The sequence below is a fragment of the Berghia stephanieae genome, chromosome 1 (genome assembly GCF_034508935.2).
Source record: "Berghia stephanieae isolate SIO BIC M18660-M18661 chromosome 1, UCSD_Bste_1.3, whole genome shotgun sequence".
Classification (NCBI taxonomy): domain Eukaryota; kingdom Metazoa; phylum Mollusca; class Gastropoda; order Nudibranchia; family Aeolidiidae; genus Berghia; species Berghia stephanieae.
This window is the reverse complement of record NC_088360.1, coordinates 77,273,171-77,285,979: the sequence shown is the minus strand read 5'-3', so window position 1 is coordinate 77,285,979 and position 12,809 is coordinate 77,273,171. Positions and strand designations below refer to the sequence as shown.

Genomic DNA, 12,809 nt, shown 5'->3' with positions numbered 1-12,809 from the left:
GTTATTTTTAAACATTTAAGTGGGTCGTGATTGATAGATCATAAGAAAAAAGGAAAAGCTTGATCCAGGATTGAACTGAAGTTTATATTTTAATCTGACCCTACATCCACTAACAATGATTGGGTAACTGAGTCTTATATATCTGACCAAAACATAACAAAAAGAAAAAGAAAAAACGATGTAAGTAGAGAAGATAATAAAGGATAAAAAAAAGTAGTGATGAGAGTTGAGGCCGAGACCCGACTTGTACGGTACCCATCATGTGGTCGCAAAAGAAAGAGATACTCTACAATCGACGCTCTTCATCACTCCAAATATAGTGGTTTCAGTATTCAGTATTGTGAGTCCCTCTTGCAGCTTCTTAAGGCAACAAACACAAACACCACGAACGTTTATTGGCGAGCTAGCTTTTTAAGCTATGAGCTCTATTCTCAAAACAAACATTTAACAATGAGATGATTAAGACATTGAGTGAGCTCCGATATTAAGTGAAAATGACAAGAAATGATATGAGTAGAGAAGTGATAAGATACAATAGAGAATAAAAACGTTTAGCATGATGAGAGTTGAACCAAAGATCCGACTGGTATGGTACCCAGAGTTGAACCTAAGACCCGACTGGTATAGCATCCATTTGTAAAAATACTTTGCGATGGACTGATGTCCAATCCAATGAGTAGCAAGCAATTTTGTCTAACCACTAAACAAAAAAAAAAACATGATCAACTCTGGCTACTTGAGCCTTGTGACTTTGAAGTTCTACAAATACATTTCTGAAACTGTTAACTCACCAAGAAGCATGCTACTGTTGTCTAAGAGATAGCTCAAGTGTTCAAACATGGCTGCCTGGTTCTGTCTACTTGTACGGCAAAAATAACATAAAAAGCGACAACACATCACTACCATTTCTGCTGCAGCATCCTGAAAAAAATGAAACCCGATTTACACACCGTTTTATGTACTAAAATCTTTCTATGATTTTAAGATATATGTCTTGTTTTTGTGATCACTAAGTGAGTTTTGGTCAATCTTGAAATTTAAATTCATCATATCTATTGTCAGATTGTCAAATTCATTGTTGTCCATGTTGAGAAAGGCAAATCCCAAAACTTTCATATCATATGTTTTTGGTTTGGTTGTTTCTTTTTTTATTGATATTTATTTCTCAAATATCGTTTTCATAGTTCCGTTATTTATAAACCATTTATATCCCTGCAACTGTTATTAAAATAGACTAGACGTCTACATCTTGAGCAGAATTTTTATTTTCCCGTATCAGCCTTACACAGTTTTTAATGATTTAAATTAAACATACGTTATTTCACAAACCAAATATAAAAGTAATAATGATTTAAGAGGCACTTGTATAAACTAAACAGAAGGAAACAGTATTGTAATTGAGTAATGGCGTAATAGGAAAAAAACAAACACGAATTTATATTTTTTCCTGCTGTAAGTTTTAAAAATGTTATGTCCATATCTAACAAACTTGCATTATGGCAGACCAATAGACAAATGGAATTTGATCCACAGGCTGAATGATCTTGTTTAATCCATATGTTGTTAAAATCGTATATTTATTCATGAATACGGTCAATAAATTATGTTAGCTGCATATCCACAACAAACGATATATTTATCATTACTTATTACAGATGTCAGATCAGGGACAATATGTGTAATTAAACGACTTTGGTTGAATTCGTAAGCAGAAATAAAGATTTATGAGGGGAAATAAGTTAAAATAAATAATACAATCACAATCTACATAAAACTTTAAACAATGATAAATAAAATCAAGTAAAATATGCATTCATAAAGAAACAATATTAATTTAGATCTTAAAGAGATAACTTATATAAAATTATGATTTTTTTTGGAAAAATGAAACAAAAATTAATATCATTCGCTTACAAGCCTAAATTACAGAACAGCACTATATTCTCCTTTTTAAAAAAAGAGTTAAATACATTTTAAAAAAAGATTTAAAAATCATGCTAGTAAAACGTTACCTTGTTTTGTTCTGTCAGACTATCCATAGTAGTGGACTGACTAGCTTGTCTCGGAGGCATTTCTGTTGCTTGCTGCTGTTGCTGTTGTTGTTGCTGTTGTTGTTGCTGTGCCTTATTCAAGGTGATAATCATGAGTTGCATGACTGTTTCGTGAAGACAGAGCGATCGCATCAGATCAGGGTGCTGGAAAAACACTTTGTTGTCCATCAGATCCCTTGGTGTGTTATGAATTTAAACAAAAAAAAAAACATTATAATTAGTAAAAATCGATTTTGTTTCACAACTGACTGTTAATAATGCATTCATTCATTTCTTCATATCTAAACATAGGCCAGTGTGACTGATACTGTGAGAAACATAACTTTAAAAGTTATAATTAAACAAATAATCACGCCAAAAAGGTATTATGTTATTTCATATCCATCTAAAAACTTGATCATAAATCAAAACTTTCACTGAGTTGTGTAAATAAGATAAAGAAAATATTAGGTGCTATTGTTTTTCATTTTAAATCTTATTTCAATTTAAAGTGTAACACTTACATTATAATATGGGTGGAACATGTAAGGCCTAAATGCTTTCGTTGTTTGAACGTTTATAAAGTATGATTAAGATATTTGTTACATTGTAGTGTTAAAAATAACCCCAAAAAGTCAAACAAACCATTTATCCTAATTTCATAAAGCTAATTTCCGAAAAATCACGCAGACTTCTTTAGTTGAGTGGATCACGTGTTTGGCTCTCTGACACAGTATTACAAACACATTTATTTAGCACTTACTTGAGACTGTTTTTCACAAGTTCCTCCTCTTCTGGGCCAGCCTGTACTTGTAGCAATGATCTGATGATGCCAAGAGACCTAAGAAGCACATTAATATCTTCGTGGCTCTTGCTGCTGATTACATAAGCTTTGTCCAGGGCATCCATCAACTAAATCAATTTATACAACAGAAGTGATGGATCATTCAATAAGTAAGTAAATGAATCATTGATAGCTTTTAAATATGAAATATACACACTTAATTTGAATTTCACAGGTAGACCCAAAAGATAGTCTTCCACAATCCTTTGAATATAGAATATAATGACGCTGTTGTAAAATAAATCTATTTTGATTATTACACAAACAGCCCTTTAAGTACAGATCTTTCATCTGAAAACTGAAGAAAGAAAAAGAGAAAGTAAAAACCCTACGAAAGTAATGTCCCATTCAAAGTTGAGGGCATAACATGGACTTTTCCCTGTAGATGAATTAATAAACAACAGATGGATTTATGATGATGGTCGTGATGATGCATGATAATGACGATTATAATGACGATGATTATGATGATGATAATGATGATGATGATGATGATGATGATGATGATGATGATGATGATGATGATGATGATGATGATGATGATAATAATAATAATAATAATAATAATAATAATAATAATAAACAACGCGTCTTCTATAAACTCAATGCTGTAAAAGACGTCTGTGGTTATGAAATGATATAAATCTCACCTCTCCAATGCCATCGTACTGTCTATGCAAAAGACTGAACATTTCTCGGACCAATTCTTGCATTGATATGAAACTGTTTTCAGCCCAATTTACAACTGTACTGCTAATTAGCTTTTGCATGGAATCTGAAAAAAAAGCATATAGCTAAAAAAAATACCACGATTGTGAAGTTATGTGTAAAATAAACCTTCAACTCTCTCTCTCTCTCTCTCTCTCTCTCTCTCTCTCTCTCTCTCACTCTCTCTCTCTCTCACTCTCTCTCTCCCTCTCTCTCTCTTCCTCTCATTTTCTCTCCCTTCTCCTCCTCCTCCTCCTCCTCCTTCTCCTCCTCCTCTCTCTATCTCTACTTTATCTGACACATACAAATATACCACACACAAACAAAAAACACAAACAAACACACACACTCACACACACACACACACACACACACACACACACACACATGCACACCATTATTTTTACTCACCTGGTAGAGTTTCTTGTGACACGATTGATGTTGGTTCTTTCTTCTTAGCACGTGATACCAGGGCCATTAGTCTCTGGCTCAGAGATGGGGACTCAGATTGATTTGGCTCCACTTGGGGTGAAATCGCTTCATCGTGGAGTTCTGGCATTTTGGAATGCTAGATAGAAAAATAGGAAAAGCAAAAATCATTTATTTACTTTTCAACTCCATATACTGCAAGCTGTTTCGATCAGACACTCTATGAAAATCATTATAAGTAAAATGAATTCTAAAAAGACAACAAAAAAGGTATAAAATAATGAACATATTGTTTTTCAAATCACAAAAATTTACAAATAATACAAATCGGACTAGAGTCTGACGTTCAGTGCCAGGCAAGACCTATGAAAAGAAACAGCACAAATCATCGAAATAATCTAGACTTACACAGGCTACCCAACCATTGATAAAATTTAGTGCGTGTAGGTTTCCCTATATTTGTACCTTTATAAACGCATCTCCTTCCTATCTGAGGAAGACTGATATTTTTATCTCACTTTTTATAGTTTAACTTTCAAAATACGTAAAAACCCAAGTATATATCTGAGTACATTAGAGAAACCTATTGAATTTTTTCTTCATCATCCTTAACTGTCGCTGAAATATAGACCACTTTCCAGATTTTTATCTTCAAGATATATTATAACTAATTTCAAACTTATATTTCATAATCCGCGAGCATATTAGCTGAAAACATTCTGACCTAAGCGAGAGATACTTTGAAAATAGTTTAGATCTACGATCCTAAACTTACCTTCAAAATCTGTCCATGGAAGTGTTTGAGGGAATCTCGATAATGCTCAGGACAAGGTGAACTAGCCTCCCCACCATCCTCATCTTCATTCTTGAAGGCAAGTAGAGCTCTCATCTAAAAGAATAAAATATTGTCATAATGGTGTTGATATTGTTGATTTGTGTCAGTGCAAAGTTTGAATAATTTTTCATTTTGTTCCAATACAATAAAACAACTTTAAATAGATTCATAACTTTTAAGAGCTTAGGACGCTTAAGATAAAAATGATCGAGAATCTTTAAAGTGCAAAGCACAAGAAGATGTTGTACTGTAATAGTCGTTTAGACGAATGGCAAGAAGATCCTTTATTCATTTTGGATGAGATTAAACAGTCTAACATATTAAATCTTCAAATGCATATTGAATCTATAGCAGCGCTAATGAGAACTAAATACCTGTTCTCTAGGAGGACATCTGAATTCTTTTGTCTTCTTGGCTGCCATGGCAGAAGGCATGTCTGTTTGTTTGATTTCGTTGTATCTTCGTAACTGATCCTTTAAAGATAAAATAACATGCCCATGTAAAGGAAACGGGTAACTATTATGGCCTGCTTCATAAGACATTTTAGTCTTGATGTTATTTGTAAGATACTTTAGCCACATGCTGCCTATCCAACTATTTATATTTCTGTTCTATTCCAAAGAGATAATATTTTATATATATCTTTACAAAATACATTGAAAATATGCGATTTTACATAAGGTTAGATGTTTGCTCTTAGAATAAAACATTACCCCGTATTTCCATATAAATAAATAAATTTAAACACTAAAGGAGACGTTTTAAAATTCATGAGACCTCAGACCTTGTAATAACAATCATAAATAAATGCTATCCTAAGATTTAAACCGACAGAATTTATCTCATTTGTGCTAAAAACTATTTCTATCATCTTACATACGTCATCAGATTTTAAGTCAAATTTTAATGTAAGTCTGCACAGTTGTGAAAGACGAATTATCAAAGAGCGTTTCCTTACATTTTGGCAACCACCAACAAAGTCATCAGAGAATGCAATGATAGACTCCACTCGGTGGCGCAGTTGAAGGTCACATAGGTGTTTCAGAATTCGACAAAGCTGTGTCAAAAATGGAATCAAGAATAAGATTATTTTGAGATAAACAAATACAACAAATTAAAGAATAAAACAGAAGACAATAAACTTTCCTTTATCATGCTTAATTTGCGTTATTGAAAAAGGTACATTATACATTTTTGCACTTTACACACATGTGAATGAGTGGCTGGCAATGTGCTTTGGCGGGTATTGTAAAGTTCGAGTACATACTGAGAGCCTATATATTACTTGCACTGTAAATTGTAAAATTTTGAAAAAGTAAAAAAGAACTAATAAAAAAGCATAATATAAGCTTCAATTAGATTATTTTGATTTCTTAATTAAATTGAAGCTTCGATCTACTTTTTCATTGTTCCTTTACCTATCCTGTACGAATTAAACATTTTGTTTCATGCAATCAACAAGGGAGGGGGAATGAAACATTCTGCATTTAACTGAGAATACATAAAAATAGATGGATAATGATAAGGTAAGGTATTATTCAATCAAGGAAATTAGAAATGCTTTACAATACATAATATATGCAATGAAAAAATGAAAAATATAATAATAGTACAATAAATATTGTAGAGAAAAATATGAAATTGATATCAAGATGGAATTTAAAATGCTTTAGTGTGAACTAAACATTGTAATTAATCAATCAAGGAAGAAATGTTTTCGTTATAGTAATCAGGAATTCAAAAACTTTCGAAACCCAGGTATAGATAAAGATAATATCACAGATTATGGAGCTAATAGAACATCTATAGATTAAATTTTGACAAATGGTTTTAAGCGTCATGACGATATCAATATGAAAGCATCATCTGGGCCTTTCCCCCCTCCTGCCCCCCCCCCCCCGCCACCTCCCCCCCCCCCACCCCACCAAAACTCGCCCTCTATGACTATTCTTGTAATTTTACCTATAACTATATCATTCCAACGAGATCATTGATTATACACACTTACCCTTCCATTACAAAAGGAACAATAAATACAATACTCTGTCACACAGTTACAAACACACTCACAAATACACGCATGCACACACCGAGACACGACTCCTAGTACAAATAACCACAAAATTGTCCAAAAATAAAAGGTAAGTCGTATCCCCCTCTTATGTACATCGTGTTGAGAGGAGAAGGTGGGGGTGGGGGTTGTTGGAGGAGTTAGATGTGTCACTAAGTGTCGTTGGAATTGTACTAATAATTTAGAAGTACATAGAGATATAAATCTTTTGATAAATCACTTTAGAGGTGGTTTCATAGGATAAAACTTCTGTTTACTTCATATTCACCACTCGACTTATCAATCCTTAAATTTGTAATTATTTCAGCTCATTTAAATTGTATCATTCTCACCGACATGCATTAACGAATAAAAAAGCTTTATTTTATCTTCAACAGAAAAGTTCTTACTTCCAGTTTAACTGGCTCTTCTAATTCCATTTTGAGCAAACCTTTGGTAATACCGTCTGAAATGAAAAAAAAAAGAGATTGAGCCTCGTGTTTTAAACTGTTTGATGAGAAAATATAGTGTATAAGACAAATTTTTCGAAAAGGGGAAAAGAATGATGCTAAGATTTGTATACTAACATTTTATTTGTGCATTTCATTGTGACTTAAATCTATTCCAATTGGCATATTGAGCCGATCATGAAGAAGAGAAGTTTCTTATATTTCCCATAAGAAAATGCTTTTTTAAAATATAATACAAATAAAAGTAACTCAATTACAAAATCCTAAATTGTCATATTTCAGGACAATGCCATCTTTTTTGTTATGATTAATAAGGTTAAGAGGAGACATCTATCCTAGAGATTGTGGAAAAATAAGATCCTTTTATTACTTTGCGGAAGGCCGATTATCAAATAAAATTCCTAACAGTTAAAATTACACCACATTTACATATCGAAATAACACGAACATCATGACAACGCACTTTTGTGTAATGGGTCAAAGACATTGGGTTCAATCAGGCACAAGAGGTGGTGTAAATCATCGTCGTCCAGCAATCCCATCACCAACAGGTTGTCACATACCTTCAGTAACGGACTGAAAAAATGCAAGGGATGGGTTTCAGCACATATATTAAACGTTATTTATCAGATGTATTGGTGACATTGATCATAAAGAGTTCTCGACAATTAAGGAGCGCGAAATATATCTATTATCCCACCTTTTTAACAATATATTATTTATATATTTTTATAATATTATTATAAAAAGCTGAGATAATATTTATATATATATTTATTTATTTTTATTTTTTTAAAAATATATATAAACAATGTTATATTTTGACATATCTAATATTTTACTAAAATGATCTGTAATGTTGAACTCGTAGGTCACTCCTAAAAAACAAATTTCATTTTTGTAGAAAAAGACCAGAACACTTACACAAAGAGATTTGTGTTGGAACCGCCAATTGGGTCCCTTATGTGTGCTGCCCCTTTTTCCATGGCGGTAGTCAGAGACTGCATGATGAAAGACTTGAGTTTTTGCATGGTGAATACAGGAGATGTGCAGTCACTTCCTTTCTTTTGAATTCTGGCAGATATTGAATGCAATTTCAAACGATATAAAACGATACAACTTGATTGGCTATTTATCAAATGACCAGTTAGAAAAAATTACTGCAAAGAGAGTTCGAGCATTTTTTTTTCGAGCTCAAAACTGGCTGTCAAAAGTATTGTTCTTTTATGTAACTGCTATATTGCAAAGATTGATTGATTGCTTTTTAATTATAATTCATACTTGCTACAGTCAAAGACATATAGAAGATTCGTTTTCACCAAATGTGATATGATAAAATATATTATATTATACAAAACACTTCATCTGGATTATTGGATATAACTATAATGTTTGGACTGTGTCTTTTCATACTTACTTTTTTCTCAGGCATTATTATATTAACAACAGAGAAAGCAAATAGAGCAAATTACTAATTGGTGTCATAGGGTTTATGCAGCTGGAAAAGATCATAAAAAATTCATTTACTAACCTGTCCTGTATTTCTTTTTCTGTGATTGCAAGGATAGGTCTGATGGAGACGCTACCCTCCGTGGAAGGAATTTGTTGCCGAATGCCCATGCTGTCGTCGTTGGGACTCAGACTGCGATAAAGGCTGAGAGACTTTGTGTGTTGGGTCAAGGGTATGATGTACTCATTCTGAGTCATCAGCCTAAGATAATTAATTGCGATTAATAAGTAAACCATGAATCATGCTAGTATATTTTTTTGTGATTGATTCCCATTAATAATGATAATAATAATAATAATAATAATAATAATAATAATAATAATAATAATAATGATAATGATAATAATAATAATAATAATAATGATAATGATAATAATAATAATAATAATAATAATAATAATAATAATAATAATAATAATAATAATAATAATAATAATAATGAATAATAATGAAAATACTATTATATACTTACTACTATACAACTACTACTACTATACTGCTACTACTACTACTACTACAACTACTACTACTACTACTACTACTACTACTACTACTACTACTACTACTACTACTATACTACTACTACTACTAACTACTACTACTACTACTACTACTACTACTACTACTACTACTACTACTACTACTACTACTACTACTACTACTAATAATAATAATAATAATAATAATACTAATAATAATAATAATAATAATAATAATAATAATAAAATAATGATAATAATGATAATAATAACAATAATATTTATAATAGATCTTTACTGTCCATAAATAAGACACTATGTCATTTAGTGTGCCCTTGTTATAACGTTAAATGATAATTATGATATTCAACAGATATTTCACTTCTTCCTCCTCTCTATCTCTCTTCCTCTCTTATAGATATAAGAATGTCCGTCTCATCTGTTCATATATTTTATGAAGTTTTATTTGATTTCTAAATCGATATAAATTTACTTCCATTCTCAAATGTATTTCCAGCTATCTTATATTTTCATTCTACCTGGTACGGCTGTGAAAATCCAAGTGCATACTGATAAGCAAATTGTGAAATCCATGACGTAATGGCCCGGACAGATCTGGAAATATAAATTTAAAATAGTCACTGACTTGAATATAAATACATTATACATAATGATCTCCTTATATTGTATTTTACATTATTTAAAGTTTCATTATAATTTAGTATAATGAGCATGATATATGAAGCAGAGTATGATAATGTATTTATTACACAGGTTTTCTTTTCTTTATATAAAGAAGTGAATAAATGAAAAAGAACATTTAAAATATTATATCTAGATAAAGGCGTCCAAATAAAATCAAAATAAAACGAGTAAACTTTGACAAAAAATACACAACAAATGTCTAAATAGACCCAAATATAGAAAAACAAATTGAAACCCAGCAAAAATGTTGAAGAGTTAATAAAAATTATAATATATTATACAGAAAATGCTAACATATCATGTTGGAATCCTTTAACCATTAAAAAATATGAAGACTAAATATACTTGGGCGGCGAGGTGGATAAGGCACTGCACTGTGACCATCATCAGACGTTTGTTTGATTGATTATTTATATTTCTTCATGGAATGCCCAGGCGATTGAATCTCACAATGCCATGCCACGTGGAAAGGCGTAATGTTTTAAAAATATTAATAGTTGTGATCATGCACATATTTTCTTTTACTTTAAAGGTAAAAGTATGAATGGAGAAAGGGGGAGGGGGGGGGGACAGCAACATTTTGAGGGTTTCTATGCTCATCCTGAGATAAACATTAAATAATAACTGAAGTATGAAGGGGGGGGGGGGTCCCTATGCATATTTCTAAACACAACACAAATTATTTTTAAAAGGCTCACATTCACTCCTGATACAATACATGAGCTGCCTTTCGTCAACATGTGGCACCAAGGTATTGGCCACACGGTGATTGCCATGGGAACATACAGCTTGATACAACTCAAGCGTCTTGGCATGGAAACTTGAGAAAGAAAGAGAGAGAGAGAGAGTTAGAAATATGGCTCTTATTTGGGTCATGATCACTCTCAGGTGTCAATTCGTGATCTGTACAGTATAAATTGCATAAAAGCTTTAATTTAAATACGTTTTCAAATCATGTAGCCTGATACATTTATAAAAAATAAAAACAACAACAACAAAAGGCAACAAATAAACAAACGAACAAAGAAAAAATAACAAAATTTATGATTTTAAGATCTGTATCCAACCAACAATGATTCGAATCATTTCATTCCAAAAGTGAGTTAAATCACTATGATTAAAATGTACATTGCAACAATCTATCTTCCAATTATTTCATTTTTACTTACTCGAGTAATTCGTCTTTTTCAATTAGTTCAAGCACATCATAGCATTTGTCCTCGTCAGGGATGTAGACGGCTAACATGGAGACTGGAAAACAGTTTTTTAATCAAAAGATTATTTAAACACATATTTGTCGATGTCCCTGATGCCCCACTAACAAAATTACATAAATCTTTCACTAGTCTCATGCCAAAAACGCATGAAATAATTTTAAGGAGGTCTAATATGTCAAAGCAACGGTGCATAGAAAACAAGAAATTACACTAAAAACACCAGAAATACTGATCCGAGGGGCACTTGTGTTCGAGATCCCCTTGCCAGTATTGAGACAAAATGAAGAAACGTTTCATGCCACAGGTTGAGCGAACCTTTTTTTGAAAGTAAAACATTTAATAACCTAAACTTCTGTTTGAGGGAAAAGGTTATCCATTATGCTACAATAGTACAAAGAATAATTGAATTTGTATATCATTGCTTCAATCTGGTATTTATTATTTGAGGATGGACCAAACGTCAAAATTTGAATTGTAATTATACTACTGAAATTTCAGTTAATTCTTAAACTAAAAAAATAACAACATGATCAATTTGACAAGAAATTCAATTTTTAACATCAAGTTTACCTCAACATTATACTAGATTGAAGTAGATGATCACAAAATAACAAGCACTAGATCACACTAGGATTTAAGTTACAAAAATAATCTATCACACGAAAGTAAGTAAATATTTAATAAAACAAAGAAACATAGAGTTTGAATTTGAGTTTTTAAAAAGGAGTAATTAATTCATAACAAAAATAAAATAACAAGCAGTAGAAGTCGAGAAAACGATCATAGAATAGAAGGCTAAGAGTTTTGCCAGCTTTTTATAGGACTCGACAGTCAAATAAGAAAACATACTGTGAAAGCTAATCCGATCTGTCAATATACCATTGAAAAGAACCTTACAAAATAATTTGTCTTTTAGTGTGTAAACCTGCACAAAATCTTAATTCTGAGTTCTTAATTCTCTCTTAATGAATAATGTCCACTTGTAAAAGAGTACAATAAAACAATCTTAAACTGAGATGAGCTGAGAAAATTGGGTGAGACAAACGTTATACTGTCTCAATTACAAAGTACCCAACTCTACAAAGAATGCGTATTCATTACAACCGAAAGACAGTCAAGAGTTGAAGAAAGTGATGGATATATGGTCTCACCTGGTTCTTCACACATCATGCTCCAGCCTCTGACGTCAGAGAGCTTTAGGGAGCTCACCCATAAAGACACATTTGGCACTCGAGTCCAGTACCCTTCTTTGATACCCTGAACATCCAGACGTGGTGGGCACATTGGCACCAGCGACTTGGGACCACGGAACACAGCAGATGAGAGTGGCAGGCATGTCTGTAATGGATGGAAAATAAACAGATATCACATCATTATAAGGTAAAATTATTTAGACACATAATCAAATTAGAATTATAATCCACGTCATCTACTGAGCAAAATTGACTTTGACTTGACTTATGCCTCTTGACTCCTGGCGGAGCTTAGGGCCTCAACAGCACTCTTCCATCTTCTGTCCTTGGCACAGACCT

General features: G+C 32.1%; 1 protein-coding gene across 7 annotated transcripts in view; it reads right to left on the bottom strand.

Annotated features, from left to right (window-relative positions):
- LOC144957693 (ryanodine receptor-like) overlaps positions 1–12,809 on the bottom strand; it is a 199,479-nt gene that overhangs the window by 71,141 nt on the left and 115,529 nt on the right. For all 7 annotated transcript variants that reach the window (XM_078889091.1, XM_078889068.1, XM_078889059.1 and 4 more), the window contains 16 exons: positions 12,429–12,615; positions 11,230–11,311; positions 10,759–10,880; positions 9,895–9,970; positions 8,898–9,077; positions 8,291–8,440; positions 7,830–7,942; positions 7,307–7,362; positions 5,805–5,903; positions 5,221–5,319; positions 4,787–4,900; positions 3,994–4,150; positions 3,525–3,649; positions 2,794–2,942; positions 2,013–2,226; positions 792–921 (listed from right to left, as the gene is read on the bottom strand). In XM_078889091.1, coding sequence (XP_078745217.1) covers positions 792–921; positions 2,013–2,226; positions 2,794–2,942; positions 3,525–3,649; positions 3,994–4,150; positions 4,787–4,900; positions 5,221–5,319; positions 5,805–5,903; positions 7,307–7,362; positions 7,830–7,942; positions 8,291–8,440; positions 8,898–9,077; positions 9,895–9,970; positions 10,759–10,880; positions 11,230–11,311; positions 12,429–12,615 — 2,053 coding nt within the window. The remainder of the gene's footprint in view (positions 1–791; positions 922–2,012; positions 2,227–2,793; positions 2,943–3,524; positions 3,650–3,993; positions 4,151–4,786; positions 4,901–5,220; positions 5,320–5,804; positions 5,904–7,306; positions 7,363–7,829; positions 7,943–8,290; positions 8,441–8,897; positions 9,078–9,894; positions 9,971–10,758; positions 10,881–11,229; positions 11,312–12,428; positions 12,616–12,809) is intronic.